At 37.8% G+C, this 14,458-nt stretch overlaps 1 protein-coding gene across 1 annotated transcript in view; it reads right to left on the bottom strand.

Moving 5' to 3' along the window:
- The window catches only part of LOC122805301 (solute carrier family 22 member 6-A-like), a 291,374-nt gene that overhangs the window by 166,627 nt on the left and 110,289 nt on the right, over window positions 1–14,458 (bottom strand). The window contains exon 6 of the mRNA XM_044075389.1: window positions 14,250–14,373. Coding sequence (XP_043931324.1) covers window positions 14,250–14,373 — 124 coding nt within the window. The remainder of the gene's footprint in view (window positions 1–14,249; window positions 14,374–14,458) is intronic.

Genomic DNA, 14,458 nt, shown 5'->3' on the forward strand with positions numbered 1-14,458 from the left:
AAGTGGTGTCACCTGCGAAAGAGGTATTGGACTAAAATGGGGTAGCAAGTATAAGAGGTTGGTTTTAAAAATGCTGGCTGTGCATGAACTGGAGCATAGTGGCAGCTTTGGAATTGAACTGATCTGCATGATCATTTATTCATTATCTATTGTCAAAGTATGTTGTTTTGTATTGTTTTACTGTACTTACAGTTTCATTACATAAGCAGCCATACTCTAGTTATACTTTCACTGCATAGGAAACCTTATAGCTTTATTGTTTAGTTGAAATATGTTAGTCCCAGGTTAGCTTACGTTTGAGTAAAACATTAAGTATTTTCCAGTGTCATTGTATCTGCCTCATCATTACCACCAGCATGTATACTTTGTGCACTGGGTGTGTTGTACCAGTTTTCTTTGATTGTGACCATGATGTCATATCACAGATTTCCATGTTCCACCATTTGGCTTCATGCTTGCTCTGTCTGTGCTGTATTCTTCTTGAAGATCTTAGGATCATCTGAAGAAATAAAGCAGAATCTCTCTATATAGTCATAGATGCTAACATAGAAATGGACCAGTACTTGATTATATATCACCGCTAGTTGATAGTAAATAGGGTCTGGCCCCATATCTCGGATATACAGAGACAGTCAGTAACACCCAAACTAACATAGCCTTCACATAATCTCTGAAAACTTCCCAACTAACATACCTCTCCTAATAAATGTCCATGATACATAGGGACACAGTTGGGTTGTGTTGCATGACTAGGCTTGGGTTGCATGACTAGGCTTATTAAGGCCCTGGTGATTGTTAACCTATATACATGTGAACCTTTGTTAACATGAGGCTGAACTCCCATAATAACCCAGTTAATGTCCAGTGCTAAACCCCATTTTTATTCTCTTTGGATTTAAGTTATTCTTTTTAGGCCTGATAGGGCTGCCAGGACATCATCATTTGAGACATTCTCAGCTTCCAATATGCTTATATGGTACAGCTAACTACTTGACCAAAGTCCATGTAGCATATGCCAACTATCTCTTGCAGTCATCTGATCAAAGAATGTTGTCATTTTATCCACACTGTCCTACATGAGGAATTCCTTTGCATCTCTGAAAAAATCTCTCATTCATACATGGCAATCAGTACATGAAAACTAACACAACCATAAAACAGAAACAATAACAGCAGTGGTTAGTTTTAGTAGCAAAGGGCACAAGCAGCATAGTAGTAGAATCTCATAACTTGGTTCCCTTCCCCACAAATGGTGCAACCCTGGAGGATATTCATATTAGCTAGAGGGATTTGTGGGGGGTGCAGCCACCCACAACATGTAAGACAACCTTTATGGAATCATTTGAGTAACAGGGGAGTTATTCATAAAGGCAAAGTATGTCAAGGAGTTGGCACTTGAGCAGTACAAATAACTAGTACTAAGAAACATTAACATAGAGGTAAAAGACTACCCTTCCCCCATACTATTTTAAGATTCCCCTTCCAAGGCTGCATAGTTTTTGGGACAAGCACTTATTGCTATAAACTCCTTAATTCACTTGGTACAAAGTTGTGTGAGTTCAGAGTGTGCTTATTCAGGTAGTAGGACTGTGGGTGGAACAGTCCCGACATGGGGTGCAGAAGAACTGGCAAGGTGCATTACTGTTCTTTCTTTATTTTTATTTGTCAGGTTATTATTTCACATTTTTTATATCACTTTTCAACCTGGTTTTTTATATCACTTTTCGACCTGGTTCAAGGCTCCAGAGAGCACCCCTGCATTACCAGGCTATAATTCATACCACACCTTTCGGCCACCTAACCTGGACTGAAACACTAAAGACGGAGGTGTGTCCATATTCATTAAGGATATCCACACCTCCAGGCTAGCTGCTCAGCATAATGCATCTGAGATTATCCAAGTGCAACTAACTCTGGGCAAGACCGCAATCCAAATTGTAGCTTGCTACAGATCCCCCACCATGCCCCAGGATTCCCACTCCTCATTTCTTGATATACTGGAAAATATTAGGGTACAACCCAACACTCTAATAATGGGCGATTTCAACTACCCCACCATTAACTGGGAAAACTACTCATGCACCAACTCTTTTGCTCAATGTTTTCTGGAATTCATAAATTCCAATGCCTTGGATCAACTTATCCACACCCCCACCAGGGGCATCAATATCCTACACCTGGTCATTACCAACATGGGCGACCGGTGTTCCACACTAGAGGTCAATTCCTCGTTGGTCAGATCCGACCACAAGGTAATCACGCTAGACATCCACATCCCGCCCCCCCCCCCCATTAGGGAAACCACCGTAAACAATTTCTACAAAGCCAACTTCACACTTCTTAAGACAGAAGTGGCAAACTTCATGACACCCATGCAGATGGACAATAGAGGTACAACTGCTGAATCCTACAGAAATGCACTTTATAAGCACTTACATGAGTGCATGGATTGTGCTATCCCTAACAGAACCAAGATGCTATTTTCCAAAAAAAGGAAGCCAATCTGGTGGTCCCCTGCCATAAACAAACTCTACAACAGAAGAAAGAAACTGTTGCACAAAAGAGTAAAATCCCATGATTGGAGGAACTCCCTGGTCAGCCTCAGTAAGAAGCTGAAATCCCTCATAAAATCCTCCAAAGCTAGTTACGAAAACAAAATCGCCACTGATTCTAAAGACAACCACAAAGCATTCTATAGCTATGTCAAGAATCTCAATGGCAAGACTCAGATCTGCTCTGAGTTACAGCACAATGGCACTAAATATACAGAACCAACTGAAATTGCCAACATCCTGGTAGATAGGTTCAGTGCTATGTTTACCCCCCTCTCACCCACTAAAGGACCTATCTCAATACCAGAATAATGCAAAGTTCCTGTAATCATGGCTGCACAGGTAAAATTCACACAATCCAAAGCCAAGAACACAGCATCCATAGGATCTGACAACATCCCAGGCTGCGTTCTACATGAACTACAGAACAAACTGGCACCCCACCTAAGTACCATGTTCAATCATAGCCTCACCTCAGGCTTTGGGCCCACTGAATGGTGCACAGTGATGGTTATCCCACTCCACAAAGGGGGAGCCACCACGGACCCCGGGAACTACCACCCCATTAGCCTGACTAGCCTGGTCTGCAAGGCCATGGAATGTATCATCATGGAACTTATAGACATTGGTAATCTCCAAACTCTGGACCCCACCCAGGTCGGGTTTGTAAAAGGCAGATCATGTCTCCTAAACCTGATAGACTTCTTTGAAGCAGTCACTAAAGCCGTAGACAAGGGTAAGGTGGTTCACACAGCCTATCTAGATCTTGCCAAGGCTTTCAACATCATCCCCCACTCTGGAATTATAGATAAACTCACTAAACTAGGTATAAATCCCTATGTCACAAGATGGGTTGCCAACTGGCTCACTGACAGAACCCACAATGTAAAAGTAGCAGACTCCAAATCTGACTTCAGACCAGTGACAAGTGGAGTACTACAGGGTTCATTCCTGGGTCCTCTCCTGTTTGGTATCTACTTCACTGAAGTACAGACCAACACAGAAGGTCTTTGGCTAATGAAGTTCGCAGATGATTGCAAACTAGGAGCCATAATCGAAACTCCTAATGATGTGGATATCCTACAAAAGGGCCTTACTGAGACAGATGCCTGGTGTCAAAGCCACGGCTTCAAGCTCTGTGGCAAAAAGTGCATTGTCATCCCCTTTGGCAAAAACTCTGTACCCATGAACTCCCACATAGGCGGTAGTCTACTTAACACCGAAAGTATGATAAGAGACCTTGGGACACAGGTGGACAATAGTCTCTCCTTTGATAATCACATCATCACAGCAGTCAGGAAATCCTTCTAAGAGGCACACCTCATCATGAAAGGTTTCTCATCCAGAAAAAAAAGAGATCATTGTTCCCCTCTACTCATCACTCATTAGAGCCATTATAACACCGTTTTAATGCCCCTTATGGTATGTACCTCACAAGACATCTACAACAACTGGAAAGGCTGCAGAAATACCTCACAAAGAGGATTACCGGCCTCACACAGATGCCCTACGCAGAACATCTCAAAAAACTCAAGCTTTACTCCATTGCATATCGCCTACTCAGAGGTGATCTCTGCCTAACATACAAAGCTATATCAAACTCAGAGCTGCTGGACATGCTCCACTTAAAGAAATTCCAATCCCCCTGAGCTACACACTCTAGGGACCTAAACCTTGCCACCACAATAAACAGAACATGCTGGAGGGATAGATTCCTGTCCCAGAGACTTCCCATACTCTGGAACAAACTACCTGTCTGTATCAAACAAAGCTCCTCATTAGCACTCTTCAAGAAAAATCTTGATGATTTGGATGGGAAATGGGAAATTCACCCTGGGGATTACTTCTGTGGCTCTGCTCAACAAGGGCACAGGAAAATAATTTTCTTGGGTGGCGAAAGTCAGGGTACCTTTTTGGCTAGGCTTATATAGGCCCTAAGGCCAAAAGCCTAGTACCGACCTATGAAACTATGAACAGCTTGTAGGTACCCTTCGTTTATGTTTGGTATGTTTTTTTTCAATGATATGTGAGTTGGGCTTATAAAACAGCCTTTTATAAGTCTATTGCAAACCCTGATTCCTTTGGGTATGGTGTTTGTTAGACAGGAGGAATGCATTTCATCCACTTTCTGAAACTTTGTAGTGATGGCACAGTGAGCTTTTAGGTTGCATATGATTTGTAATGCAATGTGGTAAGCTGCATAAACAAGCAGAAAGGAAAAAAATACTGTGCCTATTTACATTAAAACAGCTTTAGGAGAGTTCAGGGTTTACAGTTGTAGACTAAATTCACCTAAAGTATTCTTGAATGTTGTATCTTTCAGCTTTTCCCCGTTAGGGGTTGCCACAGCGGAACTCTGGTCCGCTAATGATTGGTAGTTGATTTTTACATGCTGAGTTACCAGCCCTGACGCACAACCTCTAACGAAGGTACGCCCATTCATGCATGTCTCCATGCAGAAGACGCTCTAGCTGAGAATCGAACCAGACAGCGTCTTACTGTGAGGCAACAATGCTACCGCAGCACCACCACTGTGGGTTCAAAAGTCTTTCTTCGTGGTACTCATGCTGAATGGTCTTACAGATGACCTTCCTAAAACACTATTTGCATGTTAGGACCAGGGATAATTCTTTAGCAATGTGAAACAGTAGTCTGTCTTTTCCACATATCTACTATTGAAAGCTGACTTAGCTATTGAGTGCTTGTAATGTAACAGTGCACCTTTTTTTCTGTCGCATTCTTATTAGTCTTCCCCCACCAACAGTAAATGCATCCTGTATTGCTCATCTAGTGACATAATTGTGGTGCCTTTTTCTCATATAACAAACAGCAGTAGGACCCACCACAGCAATAAACTGAAGGGGACATTATGTAAAAGCCCATCAACGAGCAGTAAAATCCATGACACCTTTTTCCATTAGATGTACACCCAAACAACTGTGCTGCAGAAAATATTTAAAAAAAAATCACATTTGTGTCTGCCTCCAAACTGAAAGATGCAAAAAAAAAAAAAACTAGCTGATATAAACACTTCTTCCCTACATTTCAAAGTGTGGTGATATGGTTTTACTATCAGCATGGGGCTGTAAATAAAAGATAGTTTATGTCATCCACTGTTTTCTCTATTTTTTTGTGTGTTTTTTTTCTATTAGTTTTCATTGTATAAATGTGTTTTTGTGGCTGTAAACACAAAAACTGTCATGACATTTTTTCTGCAAAGCACTGACATTTTTTCTGAACTGTTAATAGCTTAGTTTTTTATGCACACATACACCTGGATGCATATTTACTTTATATTTATAATGTTCTAGTCTGATTATGTTTATGGTTAGCTGTGTTTTTTCTTGATTTTTGTTCTTGTCACATACCTGATGCATACCGTGCTTTATTGCATTAGTTAGCCGAAAGCGATTTTAGTTAAAAGTCTTTTTATGTATATGTTATGATTTTTTAATACCTGATCTTGGAATGTGGGTTGCAGATAGGTTGTATTTTCCTTAAGTAGGCTTTAGTTTGATCTAATCAGGTATTGCTCTAAAATGCACTTTTATAGCCCTGTTTATATTGTTTGCCTTGAATAGGCTGGTTTAAAATTAAACAATACGTATATTTTCCACACCTACTTGTAAGTATATAAAAGCTGATATGTTTAACATCGTTAAAAATATTTCTGATTTTTTGTTATTGAGGATCACTTGTTTGTGACGAATAAAGGCTTGTTGCTTTGGAACACTACCTGGGTTTCATGATTTTTGGAAATTATTGTGACTGAGCTCATCAACGAAGTTTTAAGACTACTCTACTGGTTTCTCTGTTTATTTTTTCCTCAACACTTGTGGTGGTGAAGTTGGAACTAGACAGATTCCTGTGCTTGTTTATTTTTTTTTATTTTTCAGGAATATATAACTGGGACAGCTGATTTTTCAGTGGAGTCCAAGGCAGAAAGCTTCCAAAAACAAAGTACATAAAGCCAGTGCTTATAAAAAGGACATATTTTAGATATTGTGAGAAACTAAACCATATATATGCCTGTGAACAGTATAAACTCAGGCAATAGTGTGTGTATATCTATGTGTGTTAATATACAAACACACACACACACACACACACACACACACACACACACACACACACACACACACACACACACATACAAAGTACTAATTTTAGCAGAGCTGTAGATAGCTTATCTCTTGCCTTTTTCCATCATTTGATCTTGCACCCCTCAAATGTAAGTTGAGGGGAAAAACATCTAATCTGCTTTGGGTAGCATTACAAAAACAGCAAACAGACAAAAAAGAATAAATAAATAAATTGATAAATAAAAGGACTGCTTCTGTTTTTAAAAGCAGCAACTACTTGGTATAACTTAGACCACACATGAAGTGCTTTAGTGCAGTCCTGAGCACAAAAACAAAAGCAGTATTGAAATTCATTTTTGTATCATCATTTAGAAATGCTGATATAGAAATGAATACTGGGACTGCATTGTTCGTCACCTGATTGTGCCCCCTCCAATACGTTGCACCCTCGGCAGCTGCCCATTCATCCCACCTGACCTACACTACAGCATTTCAGACAGTACTGTTGCAAAGGTTATTTAGCAACATAAATGCAAGATTTATGCATAGGTTAACTGTGGAAAAACTGACGTAATCCATATGTATGGCCAGTGTCTGAAATAAAGAAGTAAACTATATATATAGCTTGTATGATACTCCTTGAGTTCCAGAGTGACAATGAGTGTGAAAATAACTTGTAATTGTGCAGCTATTTTAATGAGGTACAGGAACAGCCAAGTATATTTTCAGAGAGCACAGTACATATAAACATAAATAATGCAACTAGTATATCCCAATTCATAAGTCTAAAGAGGCCTAACAAATGAAGAACTGCTATCATATAAGGACTACAAGTTAATTTTGCATTACTTGTCATGGGGCAGCTGCTGGATAAACTCCAACCATCTGAGAATCAAAATGGTTTAGCAGTGGTCTGTTCTACAGTAATATCCTGCAGCGAATCTAGCTAGGCTATTGCATGCCATCTTATGATTATGGAGTTGTGCAGACTGTTTTTGTTAGAAGAGGAGCAGGAGCATTAAGAACATGTTAGATACTGGGCTGAATATGCAATGTACTGACAGCAGCTTATTAAATGACCATGATGCACAGACAGAAAGCAAAGAAAAACTAAAAAAAAATAATGGGAACTAGCAAAAGTAACTTCAGTAGCTGTTACAAACTACTTACATATGTAGGAAACATAGGAGCTCTTCAAACATGCAAGAAAAAACTTAGGAAGTACCTATAAAATTAATTTAAGTGTACATGCTTTTGTGACACGGGCTAGGCCTGCAGCTTATAATGGCAGGCAGTTGTTTTAATTATAAAATGTTTACATGTGAACATAATGTTGAATGTCTGGTAACCAACTACTAACACAGAAGCATACAATTCAAATATAATGAGGCAAAAACAAAGGAATGGGAGATCCTAAGTGAAACACCAGAACTGGTAGAGTTTTTGGTAGAATCTAGAACAGAAGCTGCTGTTAAAAATGGATAATTAGTAGGGCATATAAAATACTGCATGATAACTATACAAATCAGTCAGAGGAGGTTAGAAAGGACTGGGAAGAGAGACTGGATACGTAATTCACAAAGAAACAATGGGAGGATACATGTATGGCTCCTGTATATGCAACTAAGTCTAGAAGATTTAGAGTTTTTGCTTAGAAGTATTTTTACAGCTATTTTTATACTACAAGAAGACTCCACAAAGATTTTTTTCCTCTGGTAGATTACAAATGTTGGAGGTGTGATGGAGAAGAAAGAAATAATTGGGAACATGTTTTTGGGATATTAATGAGTTGGCAAACTTTAAAAATTCCCTGCAGACTACTCTGTCAGAAATACTGGGTTAGCATATTGGTGTAACTGCAGAAATGATTTTTTGAGTTGTGATAAAGATGGAAATTGAAGTCTAAACCAACCATACTAGAAGCAGTGACTATAGCAACAGAGATAAAAGAACTGGAAGTGGGATCTTTATAAAATTACATAGAAAAAATGAGAATTGGTTGAACAATACATGCAGAATAATGTTTTCGAGGAGGAATGAAGGTTAAGGGAAGGCAATAATTGAATGACTATGTAATGTTCAATTAACAATGACTGTATAGAAGATTTGTGATGCATAATGTGTGCAACTGAAAATATGTCAATATGGTTTGTCTTCATTTTTTATTAATGTATGATTACCTGTGCCATTAGTGATAATTCAATAAAGATGATTTTTGTTTAAAAAAAAAAACGACATTCACATGGACATTGTAAGAAAGTAATACTTACTGGACCCAGTGCTGGAACATGATGAACATGAAAATATAGAAATGTTTTTTGCAGTATTTCATTTAACCCAGAAACATATATAATCTCCTGGAATGACAAACCACTTCTGTTCACATTTTGTTAGCACAAGATGGTGCTAACAGACTTTTTTATAAGCTACATCCATAGTAAACAAACAATTTGCAAAATTACTGTCTGGCGACCATTTAGTAATACAGCAACATGAAATGCAAGAATTAAAACATTCACTTTTACTTATTTATTTATCTACCTATCGGCATATGTTTACTGGGTTAGTCTGACCTCTCATAAAAAAGACCATTTTCAGTAGAGGCCCAGGAAGAAAAACTTTAGTACAAAACACAATTTATGATTAATGATTTCATTTCTTGAAAGTTTTAAAATAATACAGAGCTGTGAAAGATAACAGTATGAAGTGTAAAGAAAGAAAGAAAAAAGACATCGTATATAATGCTATACAATACAGTTTTATAACAACAATGTAATATGGTGTAATTGTGTGATAATATCTTACAAACACTGAAATGATAGAGTTGTAATTAAGTCACAAGGAAAATAATATCAAGGATTCTAAATATAATGTGCAAAAATAAAAGGAGCATTAATTAAAGCAGATAAACTATTGATGAACAGTTGACATGCAGGTTGGTGGGCTGACTGTAGAAAAAAAGAGCAGGTGAAGTGAGAAAGTTAAGAAAAGAGAAAATAATGCAAGAAAGATAAGTGGAAACATAGTGAGAGAGGGAAAAAGGAAAAATGTAGGTTAGAGACTCTGAATGTTATGGTTGAGACGAAGAGGAGAATGAAGGATGGTAGAATATACAGAATGTCTTGTGAAAAAAGTAGAGGTGAAAACCCCAGAGTGGGATGTTGAAATGTAAAGCTGAAGTTATATGACGTATAACCTTTGATTTTATTTTAAGTAATAATTTGTGAGTTCTAACTCTTAGGATAGGTTAAGTTTGTTTAAACAGGAGATGAGCATGTACTCAGCAGATACTGCTTTAGGTGAGTTTTAAATGAGTTTGGGTTGCTGATTTATTTCAGAGAAAGAAGAATTGAGATCTATGCTTTTGAAATACAGTTTGAGAAACATAAGTTACCTGCTGTGTTACAGGGTTTAGAAATAGTAAGCAGATACTTGCACTCAGATCTTAGCTCTCTGTGTGGGGAGTAAGCCTGGATAATAGATTACTGAACAGGACATTGATCTGGTTGATGTACAAGTTTGTGGGTTACTAACAGTGAGACGTGTGAAGGTTAACCACATTAGATGGTTTAGTGATAGGCAGTGGTAGGTTTGACTGACAGCTGTGAATTTATTGACTTTGTTATAGCATTATTCCATTTTATGTAATAATGTAGTTTGAAGACTGATGAGTATTCAGAAGGAATATAGGATGGATGACAATAGGAAGGTTGCTGCTGTGTATTTTCTTCCTCTGTTAATAAGATAGGGCTTGGTTCTATATCATTAGCCAAGGTTTTGAAGGGTTTTATTTATTGTTTGGATTATGTGATGGTCAAATTTCATTTTGTCATTTACTGTGACACCTAGAAGTTCAGTATATGACACCTCCTTGATTTTGGTATTATTGGTTGAATATATAATGAAGAGTTTTTTTGTGACAGATGTTTAGGAGTAAATAATAGTTTATTCTTCTTAGGATTAAGGAGAACTTATTTAGCTATGACTGGAGAGATGAGAAAGGTTGTTGTGTACTATTTTGTATTTATGTCGGGTTTTCAGTGTGCAGATAAGAGTCATGTCATCTGCATACAGAACTATAGATGCTTTATTGTGGAATGAAGATCATTTGCATAGAGAATGAATAAAAGTGGCCTAAGAACTGATTCTTGGGGTTCCTCTAAGGACACAAGTAAAAAGTTTGAGTATTCCTCTCTTTATTTCACTGCTTGTGCGCTGTTTGAGAGGCAGATCTGAAACCAAAGAAAAGATGAAGAAAAGATGTGTAATGCAGAGGGATTTAGAAGTATTAATAGTTGTGACATGGTGTCAAATTCTTTTGACAGGTAAAGAAGTAGTGTGGAGACAAGTTCACTAGAGTTCCTGCTACTATTGCCTGTATTAGTAAAGCCGAGTAGGGCAGTAGTTGTATAATGGTTAGGACAGAAGCAATGCTGCATGGGTGATAAAATGCTGATGGAGGGCAAGCATTTTAGGAATTGAGAGCTAATGCATTCCCAAGAATTTTGGATAGTGGAGAGAGAGAGAGAGAATTGCTATGTGCCTATAATACGAAAGTTAAGTAGAAATTCTGCCTTCCTGAAATAGTAATTCATTTTAGTCATAAACTATTAAGAAAACTGACTGGTGTGAAAAACTGTGATAATAACAAAATAATGTATATGGCTACAGTAACTTCTTGTAAATTGTTAATGGATCCCAGCCATGAGCTCAGTAAAGCCATGAACATAGGCAGTCCGCTAATGATTGGTAGTTGATATTTACGTGCCGAGTTACCAGCCCTGATGCACAACCTTCAACGAAGGTATGCCCATTCACGCATGTCTCCACGCAGAAGACGCTCTAGCTGAGAATTGAACCAGACAGCGACTTACTGTGAGGCGACAATGCTACCGCAGCACCACCACCGCGGGTTATCGATATCTGTAGTAAACAGTAGAATTTATGGCAAGTAACCCCATCTGGCAGTTGCTTCAAATGCAAGACAAATTCATGTAGACATTTTAAGAACAATAGTATTTTCTAGACCTAATGCTGGAACCTAAAAATATAGGAACGCTGACTGGAGTATTTCATTCAGTTCAAGAACATATATGGCTCCCAGACTGATGAATCATTTTTTTCACATTATGTTAACACTATCTGGTGACCAACGAATAAATCAACAACAAAGAATTCAGGTATAAAGAAAATTTTCACATCTAAAACCTAACAATACTAAAATACTGACTGACGTGGACAAACAACCTGAAATAAAATATTGCAATAAGAATGCAGGTTAGATACTGCCTTCCCTACCAAGGATTGATAGAGTATAGGCCCGGAGAAAGGGACAGGGGAGTCCTAAGTGAACGATCTGCTCTGGTAGAGTTTTTAGTCAGATCTAAAACAGAAGCTGCTTTTAAAAAAGGGATGACCAGTAGGCCATATAAAGTACTGCATGATAACTATAAGAATCAATCAGAGGAGGTTAGAAGAGACTGGGAAGAGAGAATGGCAAAGCAATTTACAAGGGAACAATGGGAGATCATATGTATGGCTCTCATGTATGCAACAAAGCCTAGATGGTTTAACATTTTTACTTGAAAGTGTTTGCATAGGTATTATTATACCCCAAGCAAATATCAAAAAAGTTTTCCTCAAGTACTTAGCAAATGTTGGATGTATGATAAAGAAGAAATAGGAAACTGGGGGTTTGTAGCGAGTTTGTAGTTCTAAAAATTCCCTACAGAGTACTCTGTCAGAAATATTGGAGGACCAAATGGCTCTAATACAGGAACTTATTATTTTCAGCTGGACACAGGATTTGAATTGTCTAGGCATAGTAAGACCTTATTAAGTTTAATTCTGTTGGCTGCCAAAAAAACTAATTACTAAACCAACTGTATTTGAAATGTATTTGAAGTAATGAATATTGCAAAACAGATAAAGGAAGTGGAAGAGTGATCTTTAGAAAAAGGAAGGAGCACATTTCATACAGATAAATGGAATTTGTGGGAACAATATGTGCAGAACAATGGTCAGGAGGAGGAGTTAGGTTTCAGGGACGGCAGGAATTGTGCAATTTCTGTAATGTTGGACTGATGACAGTTATAAAAAACATGGAAAAATGTTAATATGGTTTGTTTTCTTTTCTATTAATGTGTGTGCGCTTGTAAATATTGTTTCTTTTATTTTCTTTTCTTTGCTATTAATGTATGTGTGCCTATGTCTTAAGTGATAATTTGATAAAGTATTTAAAAATATACAGAATTCTACAGCTATGTCTATAGTATACACCATATGTATAGAAAGAAGCATCAGTTAGTGATGAGCTAGTAATGTACAGGACATTTGTGGCATTTTTATTGACAGAGTACATTATGATTTTTGATTGGATATGTGAAGGTGGAAGCAGACTGTATGTATAAGTCAGCCTAGTTTGGGGAGGGAGGGTGGCTGTAATGGGTAAGGGGCCTAACTATCCAGCTTTCATGCCTTGTGGTGGAAGCTCCCAAATGTTTCTATATCCATTAAGACCCAGAGACTAAGTATGGTATCAAGAAATCTGGTTAAACTGAGATGCTGTTTAAAGTGGACGAAAGGACAGGAAGTAGTGGATATGTTTGTTAGCAAGGTTCAGAGTTTACCTTGAGCAAAGTAGAATGCAGAGGAGACAGACAAAATAGGCAGTGGATTGAAGGAGGCTGAACAGCTCAAATAGGAGTCTAGGGAGGGACACAAGGGAATTGTACAGCAGACCATAGTAGCCTTGTGGGGTATTCTGTCCTTCTTGGGAACTTTGTCCTTCCCTGTAGTGAATATGTAGAGTTTGTAGTTTACAGCAGTCTTCTGTTGAAATAAATCACCAATTAACAAAGGATGCAGTTAAGGAACATAGTATATTACACACAGTATATTACACATAGGAAGTATACATACATTTAAGACAGGAAAGGAAGAGTTGAATTTTGGTCATCTTTGGGGCCAGAGTGAAAAACAATTGGGGATCTGTGCAAAACAAGACTAAATGCATTTCAGTTACACAGGCTTGTCCAAAGAGGATACCATTTTGAGCAAATGAATGTAAAACAGGCATCCGTATACACTGTAAATTATATATAACTAATCATTAGAAGTGGGTAAAACAGGAAAGTGTAACCAACAAAAATATTAGAGATAGCTTCAACAAAATAAGACTGTTAGGAACAGAAGAAAACTAGACAGAGAAATCACAGAACACAGATGGAACCGGAAATGTTTTTACAGGAATGTAATATGACAGGAAATGTTTAAAATGTACATTATGACTGCCTGAGAATGGAGAAGAGAAGATAAGGTAAAGGAAAGAGGAAATATTAGCAGTGAAAATAAAATAAAATGTATTTATTAGTTTTAATAAGTTGGAGTGTTGACTGATGTGATGATTTCTAGATCTATTCCACAAAGGTTTACCAATAGCTAGTTGTTTCGTTCTGGGAAAGAGAATGCAATGTCTACATAAAGACAGCAGGAGAAGGACAGATGGAAGTTTTATACATTTCTGAAACAGTGCTAATCTGTATTCGGCTGTCGTTAGTGAGTGTATATGGAGGCATTGCGAATTCTTCCTGTTAAGGTGAGCTCATCACTTTACCTCTGCAGTCACCTTCTCGCCTTCTTCCTTTCTTCCATTGATTTTCGCGACTTGCTTTAACTGCTTCACAGCGACTTCAGATTTATTATTTAAAACCAGCCAACGAGCAGATTCCGGACTCCACCTAGTTACAAGGAAGTGAAAATAAAAGTTTAGAAGGTAAAATGCAACCTATTACTAATATTTATTCTGCACAAACAGACTTGGGT

The sequence above is a fragment of the Protopterus annectens genome, chromosome 6.part1 (genome assembly GCF_019279795.1).
Source record: "Protopterus annectens isolate FY-2018-M chromosome 6.part1, PAN1.0, whole genome shotgun sequence".
NCBI classification, from domain to species: domain Eukaryota; kingdom Metazoa; phylum Chordata; order Ceratodontiformes; family Protopteridae; genus Protopterus; species Protopterus annectens.